Source organism: Cheilinus undulatus, linkage group 12, assembly GCF_018320785.1.
Source record: "Cheilinus undulatus linkage group 12, ASM1832078v1, whole genome shotgun sequence".
NCBI classification, from domain to species: Eukaryota; Metazoa; Chordata; class Actinopteri; order Labriformes; family Labridae; genus Cheilinus; species Cheilinus undulatus.
Genome location: NC_054876.1, coordinates 5,338,569 through 5,366,456, shown reverse-complemented (window position 1 = coordinate 5,366,456; position 27,888 = coordinate 5,338,569). Strand labels below are relative to the sequence as shown.

The 27,888-nt window shown below is 40.8% G+C and overlaps 1 protein-coding gene across 1 annotated transcript in view; it reads left to right on the top strand.

Moving 5' to 3' along the window:
• The first annotated feature begins 1,381 nt into the window (after positions 1-1,381).
• The window catches only part of fez1 (fasciculation and elongation protein zeta 1 (zygin I)), a 38,271-nt gene continuing 11,764 nt past the window's right edge, over positions 1,382-27,888 (top strand). The window contains exons 1-4 of the mRNA XM_041801636.1: positions 1,382-1,619; positions 14,446-14,806; positions 19,899-19,986; positions 25,236-25,322. Of these exons, the coding sequence (XP_041657570.1) occupies positions 14,475-14,806; positions 19,899-19,986; positions 25,236-25,322 (507 nt within the window). The 5' untranslated portion in view covers positions 1,382-1,619; positions 14,446-14,474. The remainder of the gene's footprint in view (positions 1,620-14,445; positions 14,807-19,898; positions 19,987-25,235; positions 25,323-27,888) is intronic.

Genomic DNA, 27,888 nt, shown 5'->3' with positions numbered 1-27,888 from the left:
CCACCATATCTGCACCGGCCTCTTGTTGCTGCTTCCTTACGTCACGACTCCTTACTCGCTGATTGGTCCTGTCATTTTCCAACTGGGTCCAAACGGTACAGATGGGAGCTTTGCAAGGGGGGGGCAAAAATTCCAAGGAAGGTGACAGAAATTGGTCAAACAGGGCAAAAACGGGACAGAATGGCAAAAGAGTGATGAGGTAGGCAAAAAGTTGAAAAAAAATGATAAAAAGAGGCAAAAAATGCAAATATATGCAAAAGGTGGTTAAAAAAAGTTGCAGAAATGAGCAAAAAGTAGGATAAAGTGGCAAAAAATGGGCAACAAGCAGCAAAAATGGGTTAAATGTTGCAACAATGGATAGAAAAACTGATCAAAGTGATAAAAAAAATTACGACAAATAAATCACCAACACCAGACCCCAATAGTAGCTTGATACACTTTTGAGGCCTAAAATAAGGGAACTGTTAGCCGGCACCATCGCTACTGATCTAACACATAAACACTGATATCATCAATAGATCAGAACGGGGAGGGCCTGGTCTCTGGGTTTTTCGGGGCCCAGCCAAATCTGAGTGAACACAGCATCTCAACTTTCTTGGAATTGGGGTTGTACATCTTGTTGTTTATTGGCATATTCCCTTCTCCTGTGGATTTAGTCATGACTAGTGGAAGTTAACTCGACTTTTACTACACGGCTGTTGGCTTAGACAGGATTGGGTTTTTGTTGCACCGTCTGACTGGGTGCCATTGTAATAGACAAAAACATCATGTGGTCTGATCTGGTCATTAGCCATTCAATAAAGGCTTTTTTTTAAGGTATTTTCTATTTTAATTCTACTTTTTTAATGGACTAGGTGGTTCCTCCTCTGCTTTGAGTTTAGTATTTAATTCATTTGTGAATGTGAAATTTGTTTTCTGACATTCACTGTTCTGTTGTTTTAAAGGCAGAAAGGCTGCAGTAAGAAGGTTAAAAAGGGAGCAGACAAAAGCTTGATTCCAACTGTAGTAGTTTATTTGTTCTTCACATTACTCCATCTCTACAGCTGGTATTTCAGGCTGCATAGAGGGATGTTTATGTTGCTTTTTAATGTCTATGTCAAAGTGGTGGAGCAGACAAAAGGAGCAGGAAGGATTCAGACAAATAAACAATGTGTTACCTTTCTCCACATCTCCTTCCCCCAGTCCTCTCCTCCTCCTGCTTTCCTCATGAATATTGGGGAATTAATGCTTCTAGGAGGAGGGGGAAGGAGGCAGGGACAAAGGGAGAAAGCCAGGATAGTGAGCAGAGAAGAAAAGGGAGGGAGGGGGGAGCAGATATCGTCACAGTGCGCAGGCTCGCTGCGCTCTGAGCTGCTGCCTATTGATTGGAAAACAACGGGCTGTGGGAGGACGCATCAGGGAGGCTGTGGGCTAACGGGTGAGGGAAGGGACACACGCCAAAGCTCGGAGCACGCTGCCATCTTCACCTCCCTCTTCTTCTCTTTCCTCTCCTTCATATCTGGGATGAATGAAGGTTCACCTGCTCATCTGCGGCTTTTACAGCTGAAGGAACAGACTCTCCTGGTCTGAGCTGATCCTGAACAAACCGAGCCTTGACAACAACCCCACGTCTCTGTCAGGTAATCTGTCTTCCTCCTGTATCAGCCTGTTTTCATCCCTCCTGCTCCTTTCCTCCCTGCGCAGCATCTTCCTCCATCCTCGCCTTGTAACCATGGTTTCCTCCATCTCTCCTCCTCGCTGCTCGTCTCTCCCTCCCCCACTCTCCTCTTTTTTTCTCCCTGTGATGAGCTGATGACATGCACCAGCTTGGTTTCATTTCCCCCACGGCAGCCTTGAAAATAATCATACAAAAATGCATTTAAATCTTATTTATAATGTGTTCTTTAATAGAAATATGACTAAATCCCTGCTAGGAGGCTCAAAACAGAAAAAAATCCTAAAAAAATCAGCAGCGTGATCGATGATGTAGTCATGTTCATCCCTCCCACAGTAAAATATGGTGTCTCCATTGCATTAAATGACCTCTGATGGGCTATTCTGATTGGCTCGTTTCATACCTGCATGCTGGAGAAGCACCTGGGACCCCCACACAACACCGAGTGAAGGTCACATACACAAAAAACGGCTGACACACATCCTAAACAAACACGGGGCAGAAATTCAGCCCGCATGGCAAAACAATACTATCATCTAGGGCTGGGCAATGTGGACCATTACTTACACCTATGTTTTTTTTAGCTAAATGGCCTCACATAAGACTTATATCTGTATTTCTTTAAGTAAAAAAATAACAAATGGTTGTCACAATATCAGAATAACAAACTGATATGATTAAAGTAAAAATCAAACCAAACTAAAACCTGTTTACAACAAAAACGAAAGTCCTAAACACTTAATATTGGTCAAATTTTCATTTATAACAGTCAAAAATTGCAGAGAAACTCCGACAGGCTGCATCATTTATATCTGACATATGACTTGTCTTTCAAAATAATCAGATCTACACTGTTTCAATGATTATTGGTATCAAAAATGACAAAAACTTAGTGATCTTTAGTCACATTTTTAACCTAAAAAGCGAGAAAACACTGTCTAAACTGCCTGGATATGTTGGCAACATTTAGAAAGGAGTGAGGGTTTTTTCTATTTCAACCAATACCGTCCATTTTTCCAAACGTTGCCAACACATTTCTGCAATTTAGATAATGAGCATGAGTTTGCTAACCTTGCATCCGATGGACTAGCCAGACTCCGTCACTGAGCAAAACCATCCTGCAAAACTTCAGTCTGTAAGGATTGTAGCATTAGAGTAGCTGCACTTTCATCAAAGCTGGGTCACACATGAGCAAAGAACAGCACTGAGAGTCTTTCATGAAGGAGATGATGTTTTTCCTTTTCTCTCCCGACCGGCCTCAGCATGAGTTTTATCCACCAACAAGCTCCACTGTTCATAAACTATGACTGCACCTGCTTAGCTACTACTTCATTTTGTCTTGTCACTCTGATTGGACTGTAATGAATGTGACATACAGAACTTTCATCCAATCATCTCCTGAGAATCATTTAAAAAAGTCCTTCCTTTACCAAGCACTTTGTATGGGAGCTTTCCCAGACAAATGTGAAATATATCCGTGCAATGGAAATATGAAACAGTCTATCTGCCATGTCAGGTTAGCCACTTTAACTCATGTTTCCAAATACTGCCAGTGAATTCATGTAAATTAGTCAGTGATCAGGAGTTTGCAATTTCTGAGGACAGCAAATTACCCAGTCATGTGTTTCTAGGGCTGTATTTATGATGGCTTACACCAGTGTTAGTTTCATCAACTAAAACTATGACTAGAAATGTTCTTCGACAGCCTTTTTCCATTAGAAAGACTAGACCAAGACTTGCCAAAACTAAATCTTTACAGACTAAAACCAAAAAAAGATTTAGTATGCTGTTCAGAAATGTGGGATCTAGATAAAAAGGGAGGAGAGGATACTTCCAAATACAATTCCCCCAGCAGGATTTGAGTGTTATAAAGCTAAACAGTGTGGCTCTGATTGACAGTAAAACTCATCTGCAGTAGAGGTCAGCTGACATATAGACTTCTGAGTGAAATGAATAGTTTCAATACTTTGAATGCAAACCTGGCGATTTGGACCCAAACTGAACAACCACACTACTAAATATTGTATATACAGTTCATTCAGGAAGTATTCAGACCACTTTCACTTTAAAAAAAAAATAGTTATGTTTCAGCCTGATGTAGATTCATTTTCTCTCATTAATCTACAATCAGTGCCCCATACTGAAAAAGTTAAAACGGACTTTTTAAAGTTTTGTTAAAAAACAACTTAAATCATAATGACATGAGAATTCAAACCTTTGCAAAAACACTGTAAATGAAGCTCAGGTTCCTCCAATTTCTCTGATCTTTGCTGAGATGTTTCTACACCTTGACTGGAGTCCACCTGTGCTAAATTAACCTGATTGGACATGATCTGGAAAAGCAAACACCACTCTATAGAAGGTCTCACAGCTGACGATGATATCAGAGCAAAAACCAAGCCATGAGGTCAAAGAAACTGCCTAAGGGCTCAGAGACAGGATTGTTGACAGGCACAGATCTGGGGAAGGCTACAAAAACATTTCTGCAGCACTGAAGGTTCCCAAGAGCACAGTGGCCTCCATAATTCTCAAATGGAAGAAGTTTGGCTCAACCAGGACTCCTCAAAGAGCTAGTCGTCTGGCCAAACTGAGCAGTCAGGGGAGGAGGGCCTTAGCAAGAACCTGATGGTCTCTGACTGAGCTCCAGAGATCCTGTGTAGAGATGGGACAAAGCTCCAGAAGGACAATCATCACTGCAGCCCTCCACTGATTCGGGCTTTATGGCAGAGTGGCTAGACAGAAGTCTCTCCTCAGTGCAAAACATGTGAAAGCTGCTTGGAGTTTGTGAAAAACTCCACCTGAAAGCCTATGGGCTACACCAAAAAACATGATCAGGGTCAGTTCATATTTAACCACTTAAAACCTGTTGTGTCATATTTGACACACTTTTATGAGAACTCTGTCTAATCAACATCATCAAAAAATTACTTAAAAACCTTTAGAATACAATCAAATAAGTGATAAAATGCCCTCTGGTGGATTGTCAGTTGACAAAAATGCCTATTGTATCAAATGTGATACAAAAAAGGGAAATTATAAGGTAATTTTCCCTTTTTCGGGTTTCAGTAGAAGGATAGGTGCACATTTCAGTTCCAAAAAATGAGAATTTTCTAGCCGTTACTTAAATAATCAGGCTTTAAGGGGTTAAAGGAATATTACAGGAGTTTCCATCAGGGATGGAGCAGGATTTTTAAAAATCCAAATGGCAGTAATTCATAAAAATGCAAATGATTTAACACAACCTTTAACACATCCAAAAAATGTATGTTTATTCAGTTGTTTCCACCAGTTCCTGGTTGAAATGTGGTACTACAGCTAGAGGTTGGCCAACCCAATCTTGTTTGCAGGCCACCACTAATGACCATTTCAGACTGGCATCATCAGCTTGATTTTCACTTTGTTTGCACGTTAACAAGTCAGGGCTCTCAGACTGCCGTGTGTGAGGCACGGCTCACACACAGAAAATCTAGAGCACTGGTTCTCAAATGGTGTGGCAAAGCACACTGGTGTGCCCTGAGGCAAGTATAGGTGTGCCTTGTCTAACAGTGCATCATTAATTTAACTGGACAACGGCTGAAGATACTATAATCAAGCCTAGCATTAGTTCATGCAGGACATGGTAGTCGTACGCCCAGTTATGATCAGCTGACAGACAGATGATCCCAATTATCACCTCCCAGCTCCCACATACAATCACAACTCTTTCTGTCGACACAGGGGTGCATTTAAATATGACACACTTCTCACTAATCTCTGCTTGCATTAATGCTGATGCACCACACTGCTGCTGCTGCTGGCAAAGCCTAACCTCCTCCACCCCAGCCTCCTCCTTTATAGGATGAAGTTTGTTGCACCCTCATATTCAGATTCATGCTACTATGGATTAATCATTTTTTAACTTATTTTACTGTATTCAGTACACATTGACATAGACGTATCTACCCAACTGGGGATTTCTTGCTGTGCAGCCCCTGGAAATTCAAAGCATGCTGACTGACTAACCTAGGTAGCATATTTTGAGTAGAGTCTTCTCTGCAAAGTAAAACTGTTAATCCATCTTGCAATAAAATGTACGCCAAGAGTGTTCCTGACTCAACAAGAATTAAAAAGGCTATTTTGCATGGAAATAGATACAGTGTGCCTTAAGCTTTTGACTCGATCTCCACTGATCTAGAGAATAGAGGGCTCGCCTATCTTTCCCATGCACCATGCATTGTTATAAACCAAAACAGACAGGAAACTGGTAAATATAGAGACGTATTTGCCTTATTGTAGCACATATGTGCATCCATATTGGTGAATTGTGTTTACAATCTGTTTTTTGATTAACCTGATGAAATTCCTGAGCTTAAATGTGTCTGTTTAATCAAATGTGTCTGAAGTTTCCGCATCGGTACAACCAGTTAGAGAAAAGATAGATATACTATGAGTACACTTCCAGTTTGTGCTTTCCAAAGTAAAAGCCTCCTGTGGCATATATTGCCTCTTAAGATAAAATCTGCAAGACCATAAGCTACATCTGCTAGCCTGTTAATGGCAATATCCATTATGTTTTAGCATTAAGCTAATGTACAAAGATGTGCACCCTGGTCCATCTGTGGTTTATTGTAATACATCACTGTCTTCTCCTCTCTGTGCTGCATCAGTCTGCTATCATTTAGAGTGTTTAAAGACTAATGAAGGTGTATGTGTTTATTTACATGTGAAGCCGGAGCTTGTGGGGCAGGTTAACTTTGCTGAAGTATCGCAGGGATTTTCAGACTATGTCTTTGCTGGAATGACCCTCCCTTGTTTCCCACCAGCCCAGGAGGAGCAGCTCCTGCCTGACTGGGGAGTTGTCTCTGTGAATTTGTGAATTTCCACCCTGCCAAATTTCAGTCACGGGTTGAGCAGCAGAGAGTCCCTGTAGCAAGGTTAGCGTCTGCTCCTCTTCCTTTTAAAGCAGACCAAATGATCTTAATTGGCTCCTCTGACAGATGCTGCCGTCACTCACTGTCACAAAGAACAGCGATTTATTCTCTGCTCTGAGGATTTGTTCAACATCCTTTCATCAGTGAAGAAATTAGAAGAACAAAATGCATTAAAAAGAGAAACATCCTTGGAGAGGACAGAGCTGAGGAGAGCGGATGAGCTCTGTAGTAAAAACTCTGTATATCCGGCAGCGAAGGAGCAGCACTTTGCTGAGTGCTGTGAAGAGGAGAGGAAGCGGCTCGCTCAGGCTTGTTTTTTAAATGCACTCCTCTGTGTTCACTCACTTAGACCAGGCCACGGTCCAGCACAGCACGCAGGATGAAATTTAGGCCTCACTTCTGTAATTACACTGCGTCAGACGGTCTGACCGAGGCACAACTTCACCTCAGGGCCTGACTGCAGCATTAAAGCCTTTACAGTGTTTGCTCATGCTGTAGTTGTAGATTTACACCTATATAATTCTGCTGATTTATAAATAAGATTTCATTTTACTCTCACTGATGGGAGTCTGAGCTCTAAGGAAGTGCGTCAGGACATTTGTCGACCTTATACTCTGTGTTTTTTTATTTGATTTAATGTTGTTATTGCCCTATGCTTAAATAATATGCTGAGGGAAAAGAGGCTTACAAGAAGATACCATTATTGATAGAAAGAGACCAGGAACCAAACATGGACTTATGATAGTACTAATTTAATAAACCATCCTGATGTTTCTCTAGTGGCTATCTAATAAACACTGTAGGTGAAAAAACACTCCATCCTGTTATTGTCATTGTTCTAAAATTTTCCAGGATTTTGGAAATTGGACTCTTCTTTTGATTTTTTCTCAATCACAAAGTTCACAGTCTTTAAGGTGGCTTTCACGCTAGGGGCCCTATCCTGGATCCAAGTGCACTTGAGCCCAAAGTCTGGTTTGTTTTGGTCAGTGTGAATGCAATCAAACCGCACCGGACCCAATTGGGGAAGTAGTCTTGGGCGCAGTTCAAGTGGACTCTGGCATGTTTTGGATGAAATGTGAATGCGACCGTGCCTGGACACGGGACAGTGTCGTATCAGCTATATGACAGCATTGTAAAAACTTAATTTCTTTCCCCAGCATGGCAGTTTGTTCACATTTTTTTCTCAATAATTGGTGAAAATCATCAGAATCAAGTCAACAATTGTCTGTTGTGACTCACCTGACAGATGAACACTAGTTGGACCCAGTGAGAAGAGATGCAAAGCCTCCTATCACCTCAAAAACAGCTGTATCCACACAGTTTGAGCCCATTTAACCCTCTGAGCTGCACGTAGATGTGCAGATATGAAGAGAATCATTGACATCTTAAAAAATTACTACATATCATCCATGTTGGCAGGATGGACGTTTTTGTTGGGTTAAAACAAAATAATCTTCGCTCAGGTCATTCTTCTTTCTCCTCCTTGGCAGGTTTGTAAACCAGCTACCTGTTTCTGCAACCTGCTGTATCAGACTGAGTTCATACCATAGACTGTAGAAAGAACTGGACAAACCCTGTGTGACGTCAGTCGTCTGCTTACAATAGGCGGACTCATACGGCTTTTGAAGCCAATCCGTGGACGCTTCCATATTGAAATCTCGGTCGCAACCGAACTTTGGATCAACCTAACTGCCTGCCCCTAAGTGTGACTTCCTGTCAGCCTGCTAGCTAGCACTCTGGTTGACAGAAACGGAGCCTCTGCCTGCCAAGCTATCTGTCAGTCAGCTTTCATCCTAAATATAAGCCAAATGATTGTGGTACAAAAAAATTCACCCCCCGTACAGTAGGAGCACAATAAGACACTAGCTAATGAGCCACATTTGGTGTTTTGAACCAGGATGTAAACCAGTTTATTTCTAGTGTCAAAACCGGCTGTTTAACATGTGTGCAGAAGGGACTTACAGTGTTCCTGCAGCCAGCCTCAAGTGGACACTCGCAGTATAGCAATTTTTTGCACTTCTGCATTGGCTTCATTTTTTTGGACCGGACGCAAGTGGGCCCGGGTACAGATAAATGTTGCTAGTGTGAAAGCAAGCCAGCAGGGGGGACGTGGGGGGAATCTGGCTGTGGCACGGTACGAAACAACTGGGCACCCTTAGAGCCAGTAACCTGACACACCAGATGGATGTGTGAAACACATCCATCTGGGAAAGCTTCAAAAGCTTCAAAACGTTTGCCAAAAGGCAGAGGCTTTGAAAAAAACTTGACATGTGATTGGATGAACGTTCTGTCTGTCACATCTCTACTGGCCAATCAGAGCATTAAAACATGTGATGTAGCCGCTATTGAGCTGTGCATGCGCAGCTACTGAGGAATAACGTGAAACATGGCAAATGTAGACATGTGAGTACTTGACTTTTGTCGTTTTTGAAAACAACTCACTGCTGTTCTTTGCTCTTCTTTTAACGAAGAAATGTTGTCAAGTTCTGATAAAACTGGTGCTTTAGCAGCATTGACGCTGATCTCTTCCTCCATAACTGCACCAGCTCTTGCTGCTGCTTGTTTACATCACGACTCTGCTGCACCTGAAAGTACTGCCCCTCGTCACTGATTGGTCCGGTCACTTTCTAACCGGGCCTAAACGGTTCAGATGGGAGCTTTGCAAGATGGATTTGCCAGTGAGAAACAAGCAAACGGGAGTATCCATCTGTTTTGCAAGGTTATAGAGCCAGAGGAAGGATTCCTGAACTCAAATGAGCAACCAAAAATCATTGACTTCTGGTTAGTTTTGCTTGAACATAGAATTCAGTGACATAGTTATGTTTTATTACCCACGCCGATGAAATCGGCAGGGGGTTATGTAAAGGGTGCCGTATCTTTGTTTGTTTGTTTGTATGTGTACAAGATAACTCGAGAACGGAAAGTCGTATCTTCTCCAAACTTTCAGGGAATATTGGGATAGTGACAGGGAAGAATTGATTAGATTTTGGTGATGATGTGCACACCTGTTCGGTTTTTCTTGGACTTCGAAATTTTGAACACCATAGTAATCAATGGGAGCGTGAGTTCCTCGGTGGCGCTCCTTAGGCATGGGTCTGCCGCCTCAGACGGCCATTCTAGTTTGTATATACTCTATGTCTGTAATATATGTTTTAGCATCATAATTTTAACATTTTTCCCTAAAGCACAGACCAAAGAATCTTACTGTGACGAGACGGTTTAAGAACGTCACTTGTGACAGTTGCAGCAGTTTGATTGAAGCTGTCTGATGTAGTTGCCTAACATTCAGCTTATTAAGTCTCAGACAGCTGGTTTTAGAATGCTGCAAACAGATTGTGAAAAAGGGAAATCTTGTTTTAAAAGGCTATAAACATCAAATTTGTTGGATAAAGTCATGGTGATCCTGATCCTGGTCATCCTGATAATCGCTTGTAATCACCAAAATTTTACCCCACATATAAACACATTAATGCTCTGCTAGATCAGACTTGTTATACTGGAGTATCTGCTGGGAATAATTTATTATCTAGCTCCTACAGTGGTGATCATCAGCTGGGAGCTGGGAGCTGGGAGCTCAGGCCACCAAACTATGACTATTCAGAGTATGTGGGGAGGAAAAAAGAAGTTTTGGTTTTTATATTTACACCCCTGCAGCTATCAAATCAACCCCTGAATGATCAAGAATGCAACAGATTTATCAGAAATAATGTTAAATCTATTTTTGTTGCAAAAATCCATCTGTCAGTTATAACAAGTAAATATGATGCAAGATAAACCTGTACTTAGCAGTCCAGTCTAGATTAAACCTGAAGTGTTTTTCTAGAAATATGTAGCTGAAATATTTTAATAGACAATGGTTTCTCTGTTGATGCTTAAAAATAACTTACATTTTGAAAGAAAGTATAAGTATTAAAACAAAAATGTGTTATTTGGACCAAAATATTTATTTAATTTTACTTAATTTGAAAGGTTGACAAAATCAAGACAGAATCTGCCCCTTGTACAAGTGTAGTTAATGACCCCTGTTCTACTTTCTCATGTATTATCTCATATTTTTTTGGCATGTACTGCTTATAAGTGCAGCTGGAAAAAGCAGAGCCTTTTAAAAGCAATGTTTCTATTTCCCTTTTCTCAAATTTATCTGCTTCTTGGAAATTATTCGGCCTACATCTATCTTTCCAAGATTTTAACATGGAAACCTCAGCCAGTAAACGCTCCTGTCTCCTCCATCGGCTGCATATCGTGCTTAAATGTACAGCTGATAGAGAAAACAGGAGAGTTAACAGGCTGAGGTTTACGTGTAACAATCAAAATAGCCCTTTCTCTGAGTTGTTTGAAGTGTTCTTTTGTCTAAGTGGTGTAATGGTAGCAGGAATTACAGACACAGGTATCTCTTTATTATAACCACATGAGACACATTCAGTGCATTCAGGTGATCCTCATTTCCCTTATTGTGAGACTACTAGCGCTAACTGGCTGGACCTCTGTTGAATTATGTCAGTCACTCTAAAGGAGGTGAATATTCATGCATTTATTTACATTACATATATTCACTTAATAAACATTACTTTGTAGAGGACCAGACTTTTTCTATAGTAGAAGGGTAATACCAGAAGGCTAAATGTTCTGTCAGCTTTGTCACTGTTGTTAAAATGACCTCAGAAAACTGTGATTATTAAGCACTGGTGTACAGTATGCATCTCTATGAAGACTGACAGACATGTCCATCCATCTAAATGTGCATCCTAATGAAATAACACCATTAATGACACAATTACATGAAGCAATCAATTCTTTTCGCCCACATATCTATCATGAAATCCATAAAAAAAGCTGAGGACAGCAGCTGAATTACCCATACTGTCATGAATCACTTCCTGTCCTAGAAATGTGAAAAACCTCATCATTTAAATCCCAGTAGATGATGGTAATTAACTGTGGTTTACCAGTACAGCCAACTGGTTTGGTCCCCTTTGGGACGTGGTCCCCTTCTGGCACATCCACCTCCATCTCTTTTAGTCTAGACAGCACGGTGCCAGTCCACATGAGGTGAGACAGGAATGATTTAAGAAAGGCCAGATAAATCCTTCAGGGAAATTATTCAGGTCTAACAGATGGGGACAGACATGCAGGTTTGTGCTTTGTCTGATCGGCTTCTTTTAATCAGAGACGCTTTATTAGAAGTCTACATAGCCATGGAGCGGTCTATAGCATGTGGTTTTACTCTGCCGTACTGAAACCTTGATTGTGGTATTTTATCTGATGCCATCTTTGTTTTCATGGAGCCAAATGAGACCATTTAAAGGCTCTGAGGTTTTCCTCAAAGTGCTGTTAGAGGTCCAAGAGTGCAAGGGCCTGAAGCTGTTAGGAGCAGAACTGGGTCTGTTGTTTGTGTTCAGGAGGTGAAACATGGTGCTGACTGTAGTCAGTATGTTTGCAGCATTAGTACCACAGTACTGCTGCTAAAAAAGTCTGGACCACATATTATCATGAGACATTCATAAGAAGAGAGGGAATGGAAGCTACTTAATTAGACTAAGTCCTGATGACCTCAGGTGTGCAGGATTTGCTGATTGATTCACTAATGTCCGTCTCTTCTCTGGCGATTGGCTGCTGAGCCAGGAAACTAAATCAACCAAATCCACAGAGGCAGAGAGGGCTGAAACATGACTGCTACTAGAAGGAGTAAAGACAGAAACAGGTGGGAAACAGACCAATACCTGCTTTAATGAGGGATATTTGGATCTGACGTAGATCCATGCTGTTTACTAAAGACTTAGTGGACTGTGGATGTGGTCATAAATCAAGTTTCCTGGCATTATTAAGGACCTGATTTCCAGTACAAAAAGCAGAGCCTTAAGGCACACGTCAGCCCAGAAAAAACTTCAGTATTTAACCAAATAAAAATCACAAATTTACAAAGTCTACTTTAGTTAATCTTTGATAAAAAAAAATCACTGAACTCTGCCAATAAAACCAGCCCTGGACATTGAAGGATTATACAGTGCTATTTTCCTCCTTCCAGTTTTTATACATTTATTTATTTATTGCATATTTGTCACACTTAAATGTTTCGGATCATAAAACAAAATGTTGTATTAGACAAAGATAACCTGAGTTAATATAAAATGCTTTTTCTAAATGATGATTTTTTTTTAGGGGAAAATCAATCCAGACCTACCTTGTCTTATATGAAACAGTAATTGCCCCTCTTGTTATAATCATGAATTAACTGTGATTAATCATGTTTTTTGAAAATCTAAGTTTAATTTCACCATCCACATCCAGGACTGATTACTGTCAGACCTGTTGAATCCAGAAATCTCTTAAATAGAGCCTGTCTGACAAAGTGAAGTAGGCTAAAAGATCTCAAAAAGCAACACATCACTCATATTAGAAAGAGAAGAAGAAAGTAAAATATGGCTAACAAGGCATGCAAAATGAAACTGATTATGATGTGGATTGTGAAATAAAGTTTGTATTCGTGAAATTAATTATTTCAGATGCATTAACATGCAAACAGGCTTATAGTTCACCACCTCACCCTACGTTTTGCCACTTTCCCTCTGCCTCTAAAACCTTCGTACGTGTGAGTCCCAGTTTGACGCGTTTTACTGCCAGCTCTGTTTCAGAGATCAAAAACTTTGTGTGAGATGCGCATACTTAATTTTGAAAATGAGACCCCTGGGCTATTTACAGGCCCTTTAAACCTCTGATAACTGAAATGCAAATAAAAAACTGAATCAGACCGCTCTCTGAAAATGACTTTAAGTCAGTAGTTTAGAAAACAGCAGTAGCAACCCAATTTAACATTTTTGGGTTACATTTTTTCATTTACACAATTTTTCATTCTTAAATGATGATGATAAAAGTGGCTTTTGGCTGAAACTCTGATAGAGGTCATTAACTTCATTTGTGCAAGCACCAGATTTTGACTTCACAGACACTCTGGGGGCCAAACTTTCAAATAAACTCAAATGAAACAAATATTTTTGTCTAATTAACATAATACTGCATTAGTATTTGTATTTTCTTTCAACGTGTAACGTTTCTTCAGCATTACCTGAAGATCAGTCCCAGGCCTAAAAATCAGCCAGCCACAAAGAGAGCAGTTAAAATATTTTGAAAGAGGGGAAGAACTTTCAGGTGCGGCAGAGGCCTGAGGTAAGCAAGCAGCAGCAAGAGACCAGTGCAATTATGGTGGGAGACATTAGCGTGGATGCTGCTAAAGCGCCAGTTTTATCAGAACTGGACGACATTTCTTCACTAAAAGAAGAAAAAAGAACAGCAGTGAGTTGTTTTCTTTTCAAAATCAACAAAAGTCGTGTACTGACATGTCTACAGTCGCTATGATTCGTGTTGTGCAGTTCTCTATGGAGTTTACTCCTCGTTAGCGGCTACAACATCGTGTGTCTTGTTGCTCTGATTGGCCCGTACAGATGTGACAGACAGAACGTTTACCCAATTACACTCCAAGTTTTTTTTTTCAAAGGCACTGCCCTTTCCCAAATGCTGTCTATTGAAGGATTACAAGATGGATGTGTGCAACAAATCCATCCGGCATGTCAGGTTAGGATTTCTGTGAAAATCAGATAAAAAATTAAGCCATTCCTGATGAAACTGTTATGATCCTGATCATTTTGGGGTTGATTTAATTAAGATATAACGATCTAAAGGCAAAAGATACCCTAAAAACCCAGGGCGTTTCTTTTCCTCTCCTCATTCCTGAATGTAATCAGTTTTTTGGGGCCGGAAAATTGAATTTCGGAATGAAATTAATAGAAATTTCCCTCGTTGCACTGTTCTGGTCCACATGTTAGAAGAGTAGTGAAGTATACACCTCTTTATTTAACCTTTCTGTCCTCACCTCTCTGTGTTCAGGACTCTGAGATCCACAGACAGGGGTTACCATGGAAGCCCCTCTGGTGTGTTTGGACGAGGAGTTCGAGGACCTGCGGCCCTGTCGTATGGACGATCAGGACTCCCTGAACCACTCCTCTTACTCCACCAACACCTCCTCCACCACCACCGTCCCCCTGGCCTCCATCACCCGTGAGGACTTCTCCGAGCTAGAGAACTTCTCTGAGATGATGAGCTTCAAGTCGATGGAGGACCTGGTCAACGAGTTCGACGAGAAGCTCAACGTCTGCTTCCACAATTACAACACCAAGACGGAGAACTTGGCCCCCATACGGAACCAGACGCACAACCAGGAGGACGAGGAGAGGCTGCAGGACGAAGAGTGAGTATAAATGCCGTAGTAGTTTAGAGAAGAGCTCCAACTATCATCCATTTAGTGTTCATTCAACGGATTATTTCAAATGGTATTCTATAGACAACCACAGAAAGGAAGAGGACAGCTTTAGGCCACTTTTACGCTGATCCACCAGAGAAGGAATTAAAAATATTGTTGTTAAGATGCCAGGCCAGTAGTTGGCGCTGTGACTTTTAAAAACTACACACACATTTACACATACCAGGGCTGGGTTGCTGATTTGACTGACTAAATGGTCAATAATTTTATAAAAGACTGTTTCATTCAAATTTTACCACTCTTACAACTACATTGGAAATGAAGTATTCACCCCCATGGATGTTTTTCCCTTTTATTGATTTTATAAATCAGCCATGGTGATTATAGTTTGGCTTTCTAGCTTAGAAATTACATTCAAACCTCTTATATGTCAAGTTGAAAACAGATTTATACATAGTAATGTCAATTAAATTAAAATTGATTTTTTTGATTTATTGATTGAGGTTGAGGCTTTGACTCGGCCACTCCAGAACAAACATCTTGTTGTCTTTAAACCATTTCTGTCTAGCTTTCTCTGTATGCTTTGGGTCATTGGCTATGTGGGAAATAAATCTTCTCCCAAGCCGTAGTTCCCCTGCTGACTGAATAAGATTATCCTCCAGGATTTTCCAATATTTTCCCACATTAATTTTGCCCTCTACCCTCACAACTGACTGCATAGAGGCATCCCCACATAATGATGCTGCCACCAGCGTGCTCCACAGTGGGGATGGTGTGTTTGTTGTGATGTCAGTGTTTGGCGTCTTGTCTGATGGCCAAAAAGCTCCATTTTGGTTTCATCAGACCAAAGAACTTTCTCCCTCTTGACCATGGAGTCTCCCACATGCCTTCTGGTGAACTCTTGTCCAGACTGAATCTGAGTTTTCTTCACCCGTGTCTTTCTCTTTGCCACTCTCTCGTAAAGCTCTGACTGGTGAAGAACCCGGCCAACAGTTGTTATCTGCAGAGTCTCTCCCATCTCAGCTGCTGAAGCTTGGAACTCCTTCTGAGTAGTCATAGCTGTCTTGGTGGACTCTCTCAGTTGTCTCCTTCTTTGTGAGGACGGCCTGATCAAGGCAGATTTACACAAGTGCCATATTCCTTCATTTCTTGATGGTGGATTTAACTGAACTCTGGGGGATGTTTAGCACCTTGCATATGTTTTCTCTGAGTTACATAGTGTTCTTTTGTCTCCATGGTGTAATGGTAGCCAGGAACACTGATTAACCAGTGACTGGATCTTCCAGACACAGGTGACTTTATACTACAGTCACTTGAGACACATTCACTGCACTCAGGTGATCCCCATTTCACTAATTGTGAGACTACTAGCACCAGCTCACCAATATGTACTTATTTTATTTTACATGTATTTATCAAATTGGCATTGCTTTGTAGAAATCTGTTTTCACTTTTAACCTTAAAGAGGGTTTAATGTTTTATTTTTTTGTCAAAATAGCTAAATTGTATTCACCAAAATCAATAAAGGGTAAAACATTCAATGAGGTGATTACTTTTTATATACACTGTATTGATTTGTCTGTCTTTCTCCCTTTCTACCTCAAAAAAACTTTACTTTAACTCCAAAATGAAGCCAAATATTTTTTAGGACAAAATATTGAAATAGAGCTCTAAAAAATCCAGAACGTTCCTTTTAAGACAGCAGGACTATGATGAATAGGGTGGAGAAGAAATTAAATCATCAGCATCATGCCCCCTGCAGGGAATACAAATGAACTGCAAGGTCTCAGGGGGAGAGTGTGCTGGGATGTGTTTGCAATTGCAGGTTGTCTTGTTTGCATCTCTAAGCAAAGTGCATGCATTTTGGATTTGTAATGCACATTTTTCACTATAAGGAGAAGAGTAAAAAGATAAAAAGACAGTCAGTATGGTGACATAATGGGATGTCGCATAAAATGCCCTTTCAGATGCTCTTTCAGTTCGTTTGATGGTGTCTCACTCGTGTTTTTCTGCCAATAATGTCGTTTTCCAGCCTCAGTTTCAACACTCTGCAGCCCAGAACGTCACCCGTGACAAAAATAAAACATTTCCTCACACTCAGACCACAACATCCCAAACAAGGAGTCACCCAGCGTCATGACCGCACCCTCCACAGCCCCGCTCTCCGTCTGTTTGCTGAATTATTCAACGTGCAGTATCGTACGCCTCACTGTGCTTCAGCTCTGCCTCCTCCTCCTCCTCCTCCTCACAGCGTCTGGAGCGGAAACACTCACTCCCTGTCACACGGTGTGAGGATGAATCAAGCTATAAATAGTCCGTAGGTGTGAGAGGAGAGGCCGAGAGGGGGGATCGTGTGATTTTTCAAACAGCATTAATCTGTGTTGTAGAAGAAATCATTAATGGAGCACAATACTACAATAAATCTGCCTGTTATTGTAGAAACTGAAGCACTGAAACACCGTGGCTCTTGTAGGGCGACAGTAGAGATATTGTGAGTCAAACACACACAATGTTCCCCACCTCCTCTCAGCTTTTGTCACATGAACGTCTCATTGTTCATCCTCCTCACTCCAGTCCAACTCTAACCATCCAAGCGGTGAATTCAACTCAAGTTTTTCTCATTCACAGGATATTTAACCACCTTCAGCCACATTAAAACAGACTCATACAGCTCCGCTGGGCTGGGACATGCAGAAAGAATTCTGAAGTTGAGCATCAGTATGTAAATCTGCTGTTTGGTTGAAAACAGTCCCCCTCACTCTCTTTCTGACGATAATCCCTGCAGTCGCCTGATTTTTAAAGCAGATCTGAGTCAGCTGATGGTGAGGCTGAATATTAAATGTTTTCCTGTCCGTGGCTGCGGGCCAGCAAACACAGCAGGACGGATTAGTAACATGCTGTCCAGATGACCAAACACAGTGATGGAGGCAGACTGGGCTGTGTGCTGATTAGATTATTTAAAAACTGTCTTTAAAATGAGTCCATATTTATCTAATTTAAAGCAGGCGGTTTAAATTACATCTAATAATTGGAAATATATAGTCAGTTTAATTCTTAAACAGACAAATCAGGTTTCTGTCGTGGAAATGTTGCATAACATGTTCAGAAGCAGAGATAAGGGGATATGTAGGCACGATTTTCCCATGATGCCCTGGGGCAGAGTGTTTCTATGTGTTTAGATGTGTTTAAATGTGATCAGGTGAGTTTAGATGTTGAATGTTGTACAGAGATCACTGCTGTTTATCTTTCTGATGAATTATCGTTGATTTTGATGGTCAACACTTTTGCACCATGAGTGAAAAGAGGACTTCCTGAAAATGAGTTTGACTGCCTGACTTACTTTTGTGATCGCAAATTTTAATCGTTCTCTGATAATTTCAGTGATGAGGGAAAATTGAAGTGTGGAAAGAAATGCACTCTCTTTGCAAGCATTGTTACAGGTGTTTCTAATGAATACCACTGGTAAATTATACTCTTCATATTATTGTGTTAGACTGCATTAAAAGCATTAGTCATTTTTACAAGCTGGGAATAATGGAAATTGTATGTATTTCAAAGAAAACATTAATTTAAACAAAGATTAGTCTTGTTGAATCAACTTGAAAATGTAAGTAAATTTGCCTAGGTTTTTCTAAGTAGACTGGGCTAAATACTTTTATCAGTGTGGCATCTTGTTTCTTAAGGGAAACTTTTTACCCCCACCCTTTTCTACTCTGTTTCAAGGGGAAGGGGAAGGGCTAAGGGGTAGAAATGGGATTGACCCCTGCGTGGAGATTGTATCACAGACCCCACTAGATACCACCAAGTGAGCACACCTTGAACTCAAAACACAGACGTCCTGCTTGATTATTAGAAATTGCCAGGGGTCCCAAAGTAATACTAGTCCCATGCGAATAAGGCATATGCTGTGCTTTCTGTCGTATGCTGTACTTCTCCTGGAGTTCTTTAGAAACTGACAGACTTTCTTATCCTAGCTGATGTTTGGCAGCAGGTCCTATCAGTACGGAAAGCTGAGCTAGCTATAGCATTCCTACACCAGGATTTGTCAACACATGCAGACAAATCAGTGTTAACCTTTGACTTGTGTTGCATTAGTGATCCTTTTTTATTGCTTAAAACAACCACAGTATTGGCAGTGCCATTAAATGGCATGCATGGAGCAAACATGGTACATTATTTTTGTACTTTATTAAATCAGGGATGGGAAATTCAAACCGAGATATATCAGCGTTTTAAAGATATTTGTTGGGACTCAGGCATAGAGCATGAAAACAGGAAAGCTCCTGTCAAAGCAGGACAGTCCTGGTCGTACTGTAGGGTCGCCCTTACCATCCATGAAAGTGTCAGAGTTAGCAGGAAAGCTTTGTTTAATTTAATAGTAACTTAAATGTCTGGATGTCTGCTTAGGGCTGCCATGTTCATCCAAACAGGAAGCAGCATGTTTGCTTGCCCTCTATCTCAGGGTTAAATGAATCTTGGCTGTTGTTGATGTACCACAGCGTGCTCCAGCCACATGCAGACTGCTGGTGAGGTAAGCTGTGAGCTGAATGTGTCCTCTGTGTGCTGGCTGTGGGCAGTGCCACCGGGAGCCGGGCAGCAGGCCTGAGACAACCTCAGAGAGGAGGAGAACAAACACAAAGGAGGCTGTTTCTATGTCATTCCTCCTCAGACGGACGCCTCGGCGGCTTCAGTCAGACACCGACTGCACAATGATGTGAGAAGCTTTATCTAAATCTCTGTAAGGATACCGTTTACTCTGTTTTTTTATTCTGTTGAGCATTGTTCCTCTGCAGCCTCCAGCTCTGTGCATTGACTGAAGTCACCCTCTTGAAATATTGACTGAGTTGTAGGCTGCTGAAGACATGGCTGAGTGGACGTGATTTTAACCAGGGGACAAGACAACACAGCCATCTGTAGTCTAATGCTGTTATATAACCGTCTAACTTCACCGTGTGTGGATACGGCAGCCTGAAATAGCCTGCAGCCTGTAGAGTGAAGGGTAGATAAGATGCTAGATGCGAGGGGTTTGATGTCTAAAGGTTGGTCTGACTTACATTTGTGTTTGTTTCATGTTTGACAGCGTGTGGGATGCTCTGACCGACAACTACATCTCCACCTGGGACAACCCGGACCAAGAGGGGCTCAACGGGAATCTGTCTGAGCAGGAGGTACGTGTTGATTCACAGTTTTGTAACTTTTAACAGAAGTCAGGGAAACTTCCTATAAGACCTTCAGAAATGATGACCAATCAGTCAAACTTTATTTATATACCTTCTAGAGCCAACACATTGTCCTTTAGTGTCAAAATGAATCATCCATAGACTGGGCTTAAGTTTTTCGAAATTCTAATTTTAAATTATTTAACTTGTATTTTCATTGAACCAACTTATGTAACACCACGAGTCATTTAAGGATGAACATCGTTCTAGCTACACATTGTTCCCTGTGTGATTTAAATCTGTGTATATTCTCTGGGTATAAATTTGAAGATTTAATCACTCAGTAACTAACATCATGTTTTTCAATGATACAAGCCTCAATCTGACACAAACTCAAAGAATGGATTACAGTGTCTGTAAAAGTATTGGATGTTTTACCATTTTATTGATTTTATAAATTAAACATGGACAATATAATTGAACTTTTTTGACAGAAAAAAAAGCCAAAAAAATTTAATGTCAAAGTAAAATCAGATTTCCTTACAAAAATGTAATTTAAATAAAAATGTAGAAAGTAAAATAAGTGACTGCATTAATAGTCACCCCCCATCAAGTCAGTATAGGGCATAAACAGCCCTTTTCAAGTCCAGCTGCAAGTCTGATTGGAACGAGGTCTGGTTTTCAGCTCATTGTCGTGCTAGAAAACAAATCTTCTCCCAAGCCGTAGTTCTCCTGTGGAATGAATAAGATTGTCCTCCAGGATTCTCCAATATTTTGCCGCATTCATTTTATCCTCTTTCTTCACAAGCCTTTCAGGGCGGATAACCAAGAAGCATCCCCACAGCATGATGCTGCCAATTTTGTGCTTCTCAGTGAGGATGGCGTGTTTGTGGTGATGTGTAGTGTTTGGTGTTTTTTCTGGCGGACAAAAACCGCCCTCTACATCTCATCAGACCAAAGAACTGGAAATGTTTTTGTATCCATCCCCTGACTTATACTCTTCAATAAACTCTTCTCTGAGTTTCCTGGAGTGTTCTTTTGTCTTCATGATGTAATGGTAGCCAGGAATTTCAGACACAGGTGTCTCTTTACTACCACTTGAGACACATTCACTGCACTCAGGGAACCCCCTTTTCACTAATTGTGTGATTTCTTGCCCCAGTTGGCATTTAATTGGCATTACTTTCTGGAAATCTGTTTTCACTTCGGCATTAAAGATGTTTTTTTGTTTTATTAAAAAAAAAGAAAAAAGCCCAAATATATTGACAATAAAGCATTTATAAAATCAGTGAAAGGGTCAAAAAGCCTGATTTGGAGCTGTCAGAATCCAGCTTCTCTGTGTATCCACTCTTTTCAGTCTTCATCATTAGTGAAGGAGGTTTCTAGCCTGTCAACTCTACTGAAGTTCTGGCATTTTGCTCTTCATCGGTCCACACAGTTGAGTTGTGAGAGCCATTATAAGGGCCATTACTGGGTTTAGGGGTATATAATTTACACTGTGTTTCTGTATTATTCACACTGACTTAATTACCTCAGGAGGAACTCAGTCTTATTGTACTGTTAATGTCATATGAATAAACCTCCCACAGTGTGGTATCATATTTGGGTTTCCTCAGATATAATTAAAGGGAAATGCAAAACTGTGTCCATTCATGACCTTTCTGTATGTTAAGGTTCAGCTGCTGTGGAGACATACAATTGCTTATAATCCCCTAAAAATGCTTTGTTGTCATTGAAGACAATCCAGGCAGGGATTATGCTGTTGACACAGTGAGAAAACAGTTCAGTAATATTCAAACAGAGTTTTGGGTGACGGTGCTGAGCTGTGAGTAAATGTGTTAATCATGAATGAAAACCTGATTCAGCTCTAATGTTTGTTTACCAATTTAATGCTCATTGAGCGGAGTTAAATCAGAGCAGCTGAGAGGTCTGACCCAGAAAACCAGCTCAGAACCCCAGAAAATTACTCACGCTTATTTACTACAGTCTCTATTTATGCTCTCTGCAGATGGGAGGAAAACTACGTTTTTTAGGAGGGTGTCCTCCACTAAAGATGTACAGTTCCAATTTATCTATTTTATGATGCTCCAAATGTTTTCTATTAGTGAAAGGTCGGTACCCAGACTCTTCTACCATGAAGCCATGCTGGTGTAATAGATGTGGATGAACCAAAGTGTGATTTATTTAAATGAATGCATTCATGTTGACAGTAGTGTTTATCTGTCTAAATCATTTCACTTCAGCTGTCTTTGAGCTGAGATATCTGAAAGTAAAGGAACAACTGTGTAGCATTATTTTCCAGCTGAGGGTCTAACTGCTCCGTTGTTTCTGAGGTTTAATCTCATGCTGACAGTTGAAGACGAGTTCGGCCAACCCTGACGGCACCGCGGTCAGCAGAGCTCTCCCTCTTCCTCTCCGCTGTAATTGGCCGTCACATTCAGCTGAACAGCAGACGCTTAACAGTCTGCACCATGTTTGGACCGGTCGAGGCCAGAGCAGACGTTTACCCTCCAGAGACAGAGGGATGTTCATGTTAGATATCTGCTGCCTTCAGCTGTTAGAAGTCTCTCCAAGTTTAAACTTTCACTACCAGGCCACCAGATATTATTTCTGAAACAACGGCTCAGTTTTAGGCTGGAATGATAAAGTTACTTTAGCTTTTCCGTGTGCAAACCTCTCTCTCTGCACCTAAAACCACAGGGATACTGCAGGCAGGCTTGTCCACAGAACTGGCCGGGCCCCTGAAAACCCAGAGAGCGGGTCCTCCCTAGATATGGTTATTGATGAGATCTGTGCATGTGTTCTGGATCAATAGTATCGTGGGTAACATATATCTCATTCTGGAGCTGAATTTCCCCTCTGGGGATCAATAAAGAATTATTTTAGCTTATCTTAAAACAGTGTCAGCCTATTATTGGGTTCTGATATTGGTGTTATTAATTCATGACACTTTTTCATTTATGCTTGCCACTTTTTCAAACTTTTTTTTTTTTTTTTGCCACATTTGGTTCATTTTACCACATCTTTTTGCCAATTTTACCAATTTTTCCACTTTTTGACATTTTTCTTTCAACTCTGAGCCCATTGTTGGCAATTTAACCCTTTATTGCCACTTTTTAAACAAAGTGACACTTTTTTGCACTATTTGCCCACATTTGCGGCTTCTTTTTGCCACTTTTAACCCTTTTAGTTACTTTTTTGCCCATATTTGTCACTTTTAACCAATCTTCTCCCTTTTCTGGCCTTTTTTGGCAATTTTTCTGTTTTCTGACACTTCTGGCCTGTATTTGCCTCTCATTTTTGCCACTTCCACCCATTTTTATAGTTTTCTTCCTATTAAGCCACTCTGAACCAATTTTTGCTGCTTTTTGCCTATAGCTTTGCCACCTTTTTTTGCCATTTTAACCTTTTCTGAAACTTTTTTCTGCCATTTGTAGACACTTTAACCCCTCTGATTGCCTCATTTAAACCATTTCTGCCACTTTTGTCCACATTTGCCACTTTTTTTTTTTATTAAACTTATTTTTGGGCCTTTTCATGCTTTTATTTGATAGAGCAAGGACAGTGGATAGACTTGGAAACAGGAATGAGTGTGGGGAGAGACAAGTGGTAAAGGGTCACAGGTTGGACTTGAACCAGGGCCACCCGCACACATGGGTAGCGCCTTAAACCACTCGACCTGCCACTTTTTTTGCCACTTTTAACCCTTATAAGCCACTATTTGCCCATCCTTTGCTACTTTTAACCAATTTCTCAATTTCCTGGCCTTTTTTCCACTTATGTCCTGTATTAGCCGCTTTATTTTACTATCTTTACCCAGTGTTAGTTTTCTTTCTAATTTGCCAGTCTGAACCAATTTTTGCTGTTTTTTGCACAATATCTTGGCCACCTTTTTTAGCTATCTTTACCTGTTTTTGCAACCTTTTTCTGCTGTTTAAAGCCACTTGTCCCCTCTTATTGCCTCTTTTAAATTATTTCTGCCACTTTCTGCCTCTTTTTGCCTCACTATCTTTTGCTACTTTTAGCCAGTTTCTCCCTTTCCCACCACTTATGACCTGTATTAGTCACTCTAAATTGCCACCTTCACCCATTTTTATCATTTTCTTCCTATTTTGCTACTTTGGACAATTTTTGCCACTTTTTACCCATCTTTTGCCACCTTTTTTTTTTTTGCCATCTTTACCCATTTTTGTAACTTTTGTCTGCCATTTGTAGACACTTATTTTGCCCCTTTAAACCTGTTTTTGTCATTTCTTTTTTGCCCCTTTTCACCCATTTGTGTCTCTTTTCAGTTATTCAATTCTTTTCTATTAGAGTTGTCTCTGCTTCTTCTACTTTATTTTCTGGAATCTTAAAGTTTGTGCACCACATGTCCTAACTATGAGTTCTGACATTACTTTCCTTATTAGTTGGTTCCCAGTGCCTGTCCACATGAACATTACTAAGGAAAAGATAATTCTGTATTAAGAAAAGTAATATACATTTTTCAAAGGCTATAATGTTCTAGAGTATAAATAAATAAATTGATCTTTTGTTGTTTTGATAGGAGTGGTTATTCTTCAGGTTAAAAACATCGTTATCACGCTTTACTTCACAGTGGGCCATGATTTATCTGACCTCAATGAGTCCCCAGTTTGGCTTTGCCCCTGAAAGTTCTCCTCTTTATTCCCCTGTATTGGCGATCTTTTCTTAATTTGGGTCACATGAGCTCATTTATATTTGGACTAACTTTATTGCCTCAGAAACCACTTAAATAAAGATGGATGAATTATTTTAACTTCATTACCGAGTGTTCACTTCCTCCTTCTTCCCCGTTTTAATCTCAGTGGCCCTCAGAGTCCTTTTGTACCGTTTTACGTAGGCGAGGGCCGTCTTACATTTGGAAGTCTGCTCTGGAGTTGCATAAGCTTTAATTCCTCCTCTGTCAGATGAATGAATCCACGTTTACTCTGCTGGAATTAGGAGGAAAACCCTTCACCTCTTTATATTCTTACATAACAGTTAATCCTCATGAATGTTTAAACCAAATCTCACTACAATTCAACTAAACGTCAGGATATTTACCTGGAAGAACAACTGCTGACTTCATTTATCGCTAGTTTATCATCAAGGCCACAGAAGTGTTTTCAGAAAAGTTTTCTTTATTATATTTAGGATTCTGACATATTTTATGAACTGATGGCTGTGATGAACTCATGGTTTTAGATGGAAAGTAAGGGTTTTTAAGATTAAGCTCTATGTATTTTATTTCTCTGTAGATCCATGAAAAGGAGGAGGAGGAGATGAACGAGAAGAACGACAACGCCAACTGCCTGAACGAAGAACCGCTCATCACAGCCGATCAGGTATGTGTTAGCTAGTGCATTTAGAAAAAGAAAGGATCAGTCATCATTTAAAAAGCATTATTTGTTCCTTTTTAATCCTGAGCTGCCCTTTTTTCAGTAGTTTGGCTTAAACTGGCATGCATGTCCCAAAAGTGGGACCTCAAAGTGGGTTGGGACTGACTTTTTCTCTTCCACACTGCTGACATGTCTGTTTGAGTTTCTGTTGGCGTTTGTGCTGCTGTTCGCAGGTATGAAATAGTTTGTGTGTAATCCTGAGTCTGGGTCAGAGTTGGCTTTATTTGAAGACCAGCTGGTCACCTATCAAAGCCAAATAAAAATCAGACTGTCCTGGTCTCTAGCCATGGAGGCGGTGCTTGTCTACTTTGTGTCATTGTGAATGAAATCAAACTAAACTTGATTAACAACATCCTCTATTTAGAGGATTAGACAGTAGAGGGTCGGTTGCATTATATTTTAGTGCAGCTCAAACATTTGATTTAAGACTGGTCCTTTACAGAGAAATGTCATTATTCCTCGCCATGCCAGCAGCAACAGAAGGGAGCTCAGAAGAACTGGCAAATTCTCAGGAGGCCGAGGCTGCAGCAGAGCAGTCATTCAGAAGAGCAGACATCTTCATCATTAGAGAGTTCATCCCAATCAGGTGAGGCAGGACTGGGAGCTTTTTCACAGGAAGGATTGGCATGAGCTCCACCTGAAGATAACGAAACAGAGTCATCACCAGAGAATCCAGAAAGGCGTGGTCTCTCAGGGCCAGGACAGGGACAACAGTACTCCATCAGAGATGTGAGATCCTTCTCTGTCAGACAGACCAGAGTCATTTTCAGTGCTGCAGAGGTCCAGGACTGCCTATGACTGTCATCATTTCCAGAGACCAGGTCCTTGTCTCAGTCTATGGACCAGGTGGGCCGAGCCTCAGCACAGGAACCAGCGGGTAAAGCCCAGCATCCAGAGTCTGACCCCTTCTCTAAGTTTTGTCCAATGCCTGTCATGTTTCTTATAAACAAGGTAAAGAACAGCCATCAGTGAATCAGTGGATGGATCAGTGAACCTACAGTCCATCAGAGCTGCTCAGTGTAAAGTTATGTCTGCTGAGTGCTGTCAGCCTGCCGGGCAATGTTAGGCATTTTGAAAAACTGGTTTTGTTCCCCCTCAACAAACGCCAACTGATCCTGGAACTCAGCAGCTCCCTCTTCTGGGAACACCTGGATTATGAAACACATTCAGGTCTGCCAATTTCACCTGAGCGGCAACCTCTGGTCCTGAAAGATGAAGCCAATGCAGAAGTGCAAAAAATTGCAATACCGCGAGTGTCCACTTAAGGCTGGCTGCAGGAACACTGGAAATCCCGTCTGGACTCCTGTTAAATAGCTGGTTTTTACACTAGAAACAAACTGGTTTACAGACTGGTTCAAAACACCAAACATGTCTCATTAGCTAATGTCTCCATGTGCTCTCACTGTACAGGGGGTGAATTTTTTTGTACCACAATGGTTTTGATCATATTTAGGAAAAACCTCACTGCAGACTGATTGGTGCATCTCATTTGATCGACAGTTAGCTCGACAGGCAGAAGCTACGTTTCTGTTAACCAGAATGCTAGCTAGCTAGCTGACAGGAAGTCGCGCATAGTGGGTGGGCCGTTTGGTTGATCCAAAGTTCGGTTGAGACCGCAATTTCAATATGGAAGCCGCCGCAGATTGGCTTCAAGAGCTGTTTGAGTCCTTCTATTGTAAGCAGATGGCTGACATCACACAGAGTTTGTCCAATTCTTTCTACAGTCTTTGATTTCACCTAAACCGCTCAGAAACAGGGCCACCAGGTATGTGTAAGTTCAGTTTAGACACAGTTTTCAAACTCCACCACAAGGAGGGCTCCCAATCAAAATAATAACAGAAGGCAACCTGGAACCTAGAGGGTAGCGGAGAATCATGGGAGTGAATCCTTACCTCTCCAACCCCTAAACCCCCAGATGTAAACAAAAACTAACTGACCACAGATGAATGAGAAGAGTCCAAGCGACAGAAGAGGCAGCTGATGGCAGAGAATAATCGAGGTCAATCATATAAGCTGCTAAAAACATGCATGGTCAGCTACAAGGGAAAATGATTAGTAACTGTGGAAACAATGAACACTAAGAAGAAATTGTAGTGTATTTAGAAACACTGCATATTAAAAAGCAAATATCCAAACTCAGACAAAGCAAGTGAAACCCAGTGCAGAGTCTGAATGGAAAGATGAATGGATGTAAAGAGTCTACTGATGTAAGTGATTTCAAATCTGAGTTTCCCATCATGCCCTTGGCCAGAGTGTTTAGATGTGTTTTTTATGTGTTTAGTTGTGTTTAGATATCACCTGTTTTTCAGTAATCCCTGTTTGGGTTCTTTTGGTTTCTGGTGGGTTGTTGTTGTTCAACACATTTGCACCATCAGTGAAGTTATCCACCGAGTTAGAGTTTGTGTCTGTGACTTTAGGTGCTCCTAAAGGTGCTTATATTGTAAAATATTTAACATTATAAATGTGTAGTTGAACCATATGCAGTGTGGATAAATATAAACACCTTTAAGTA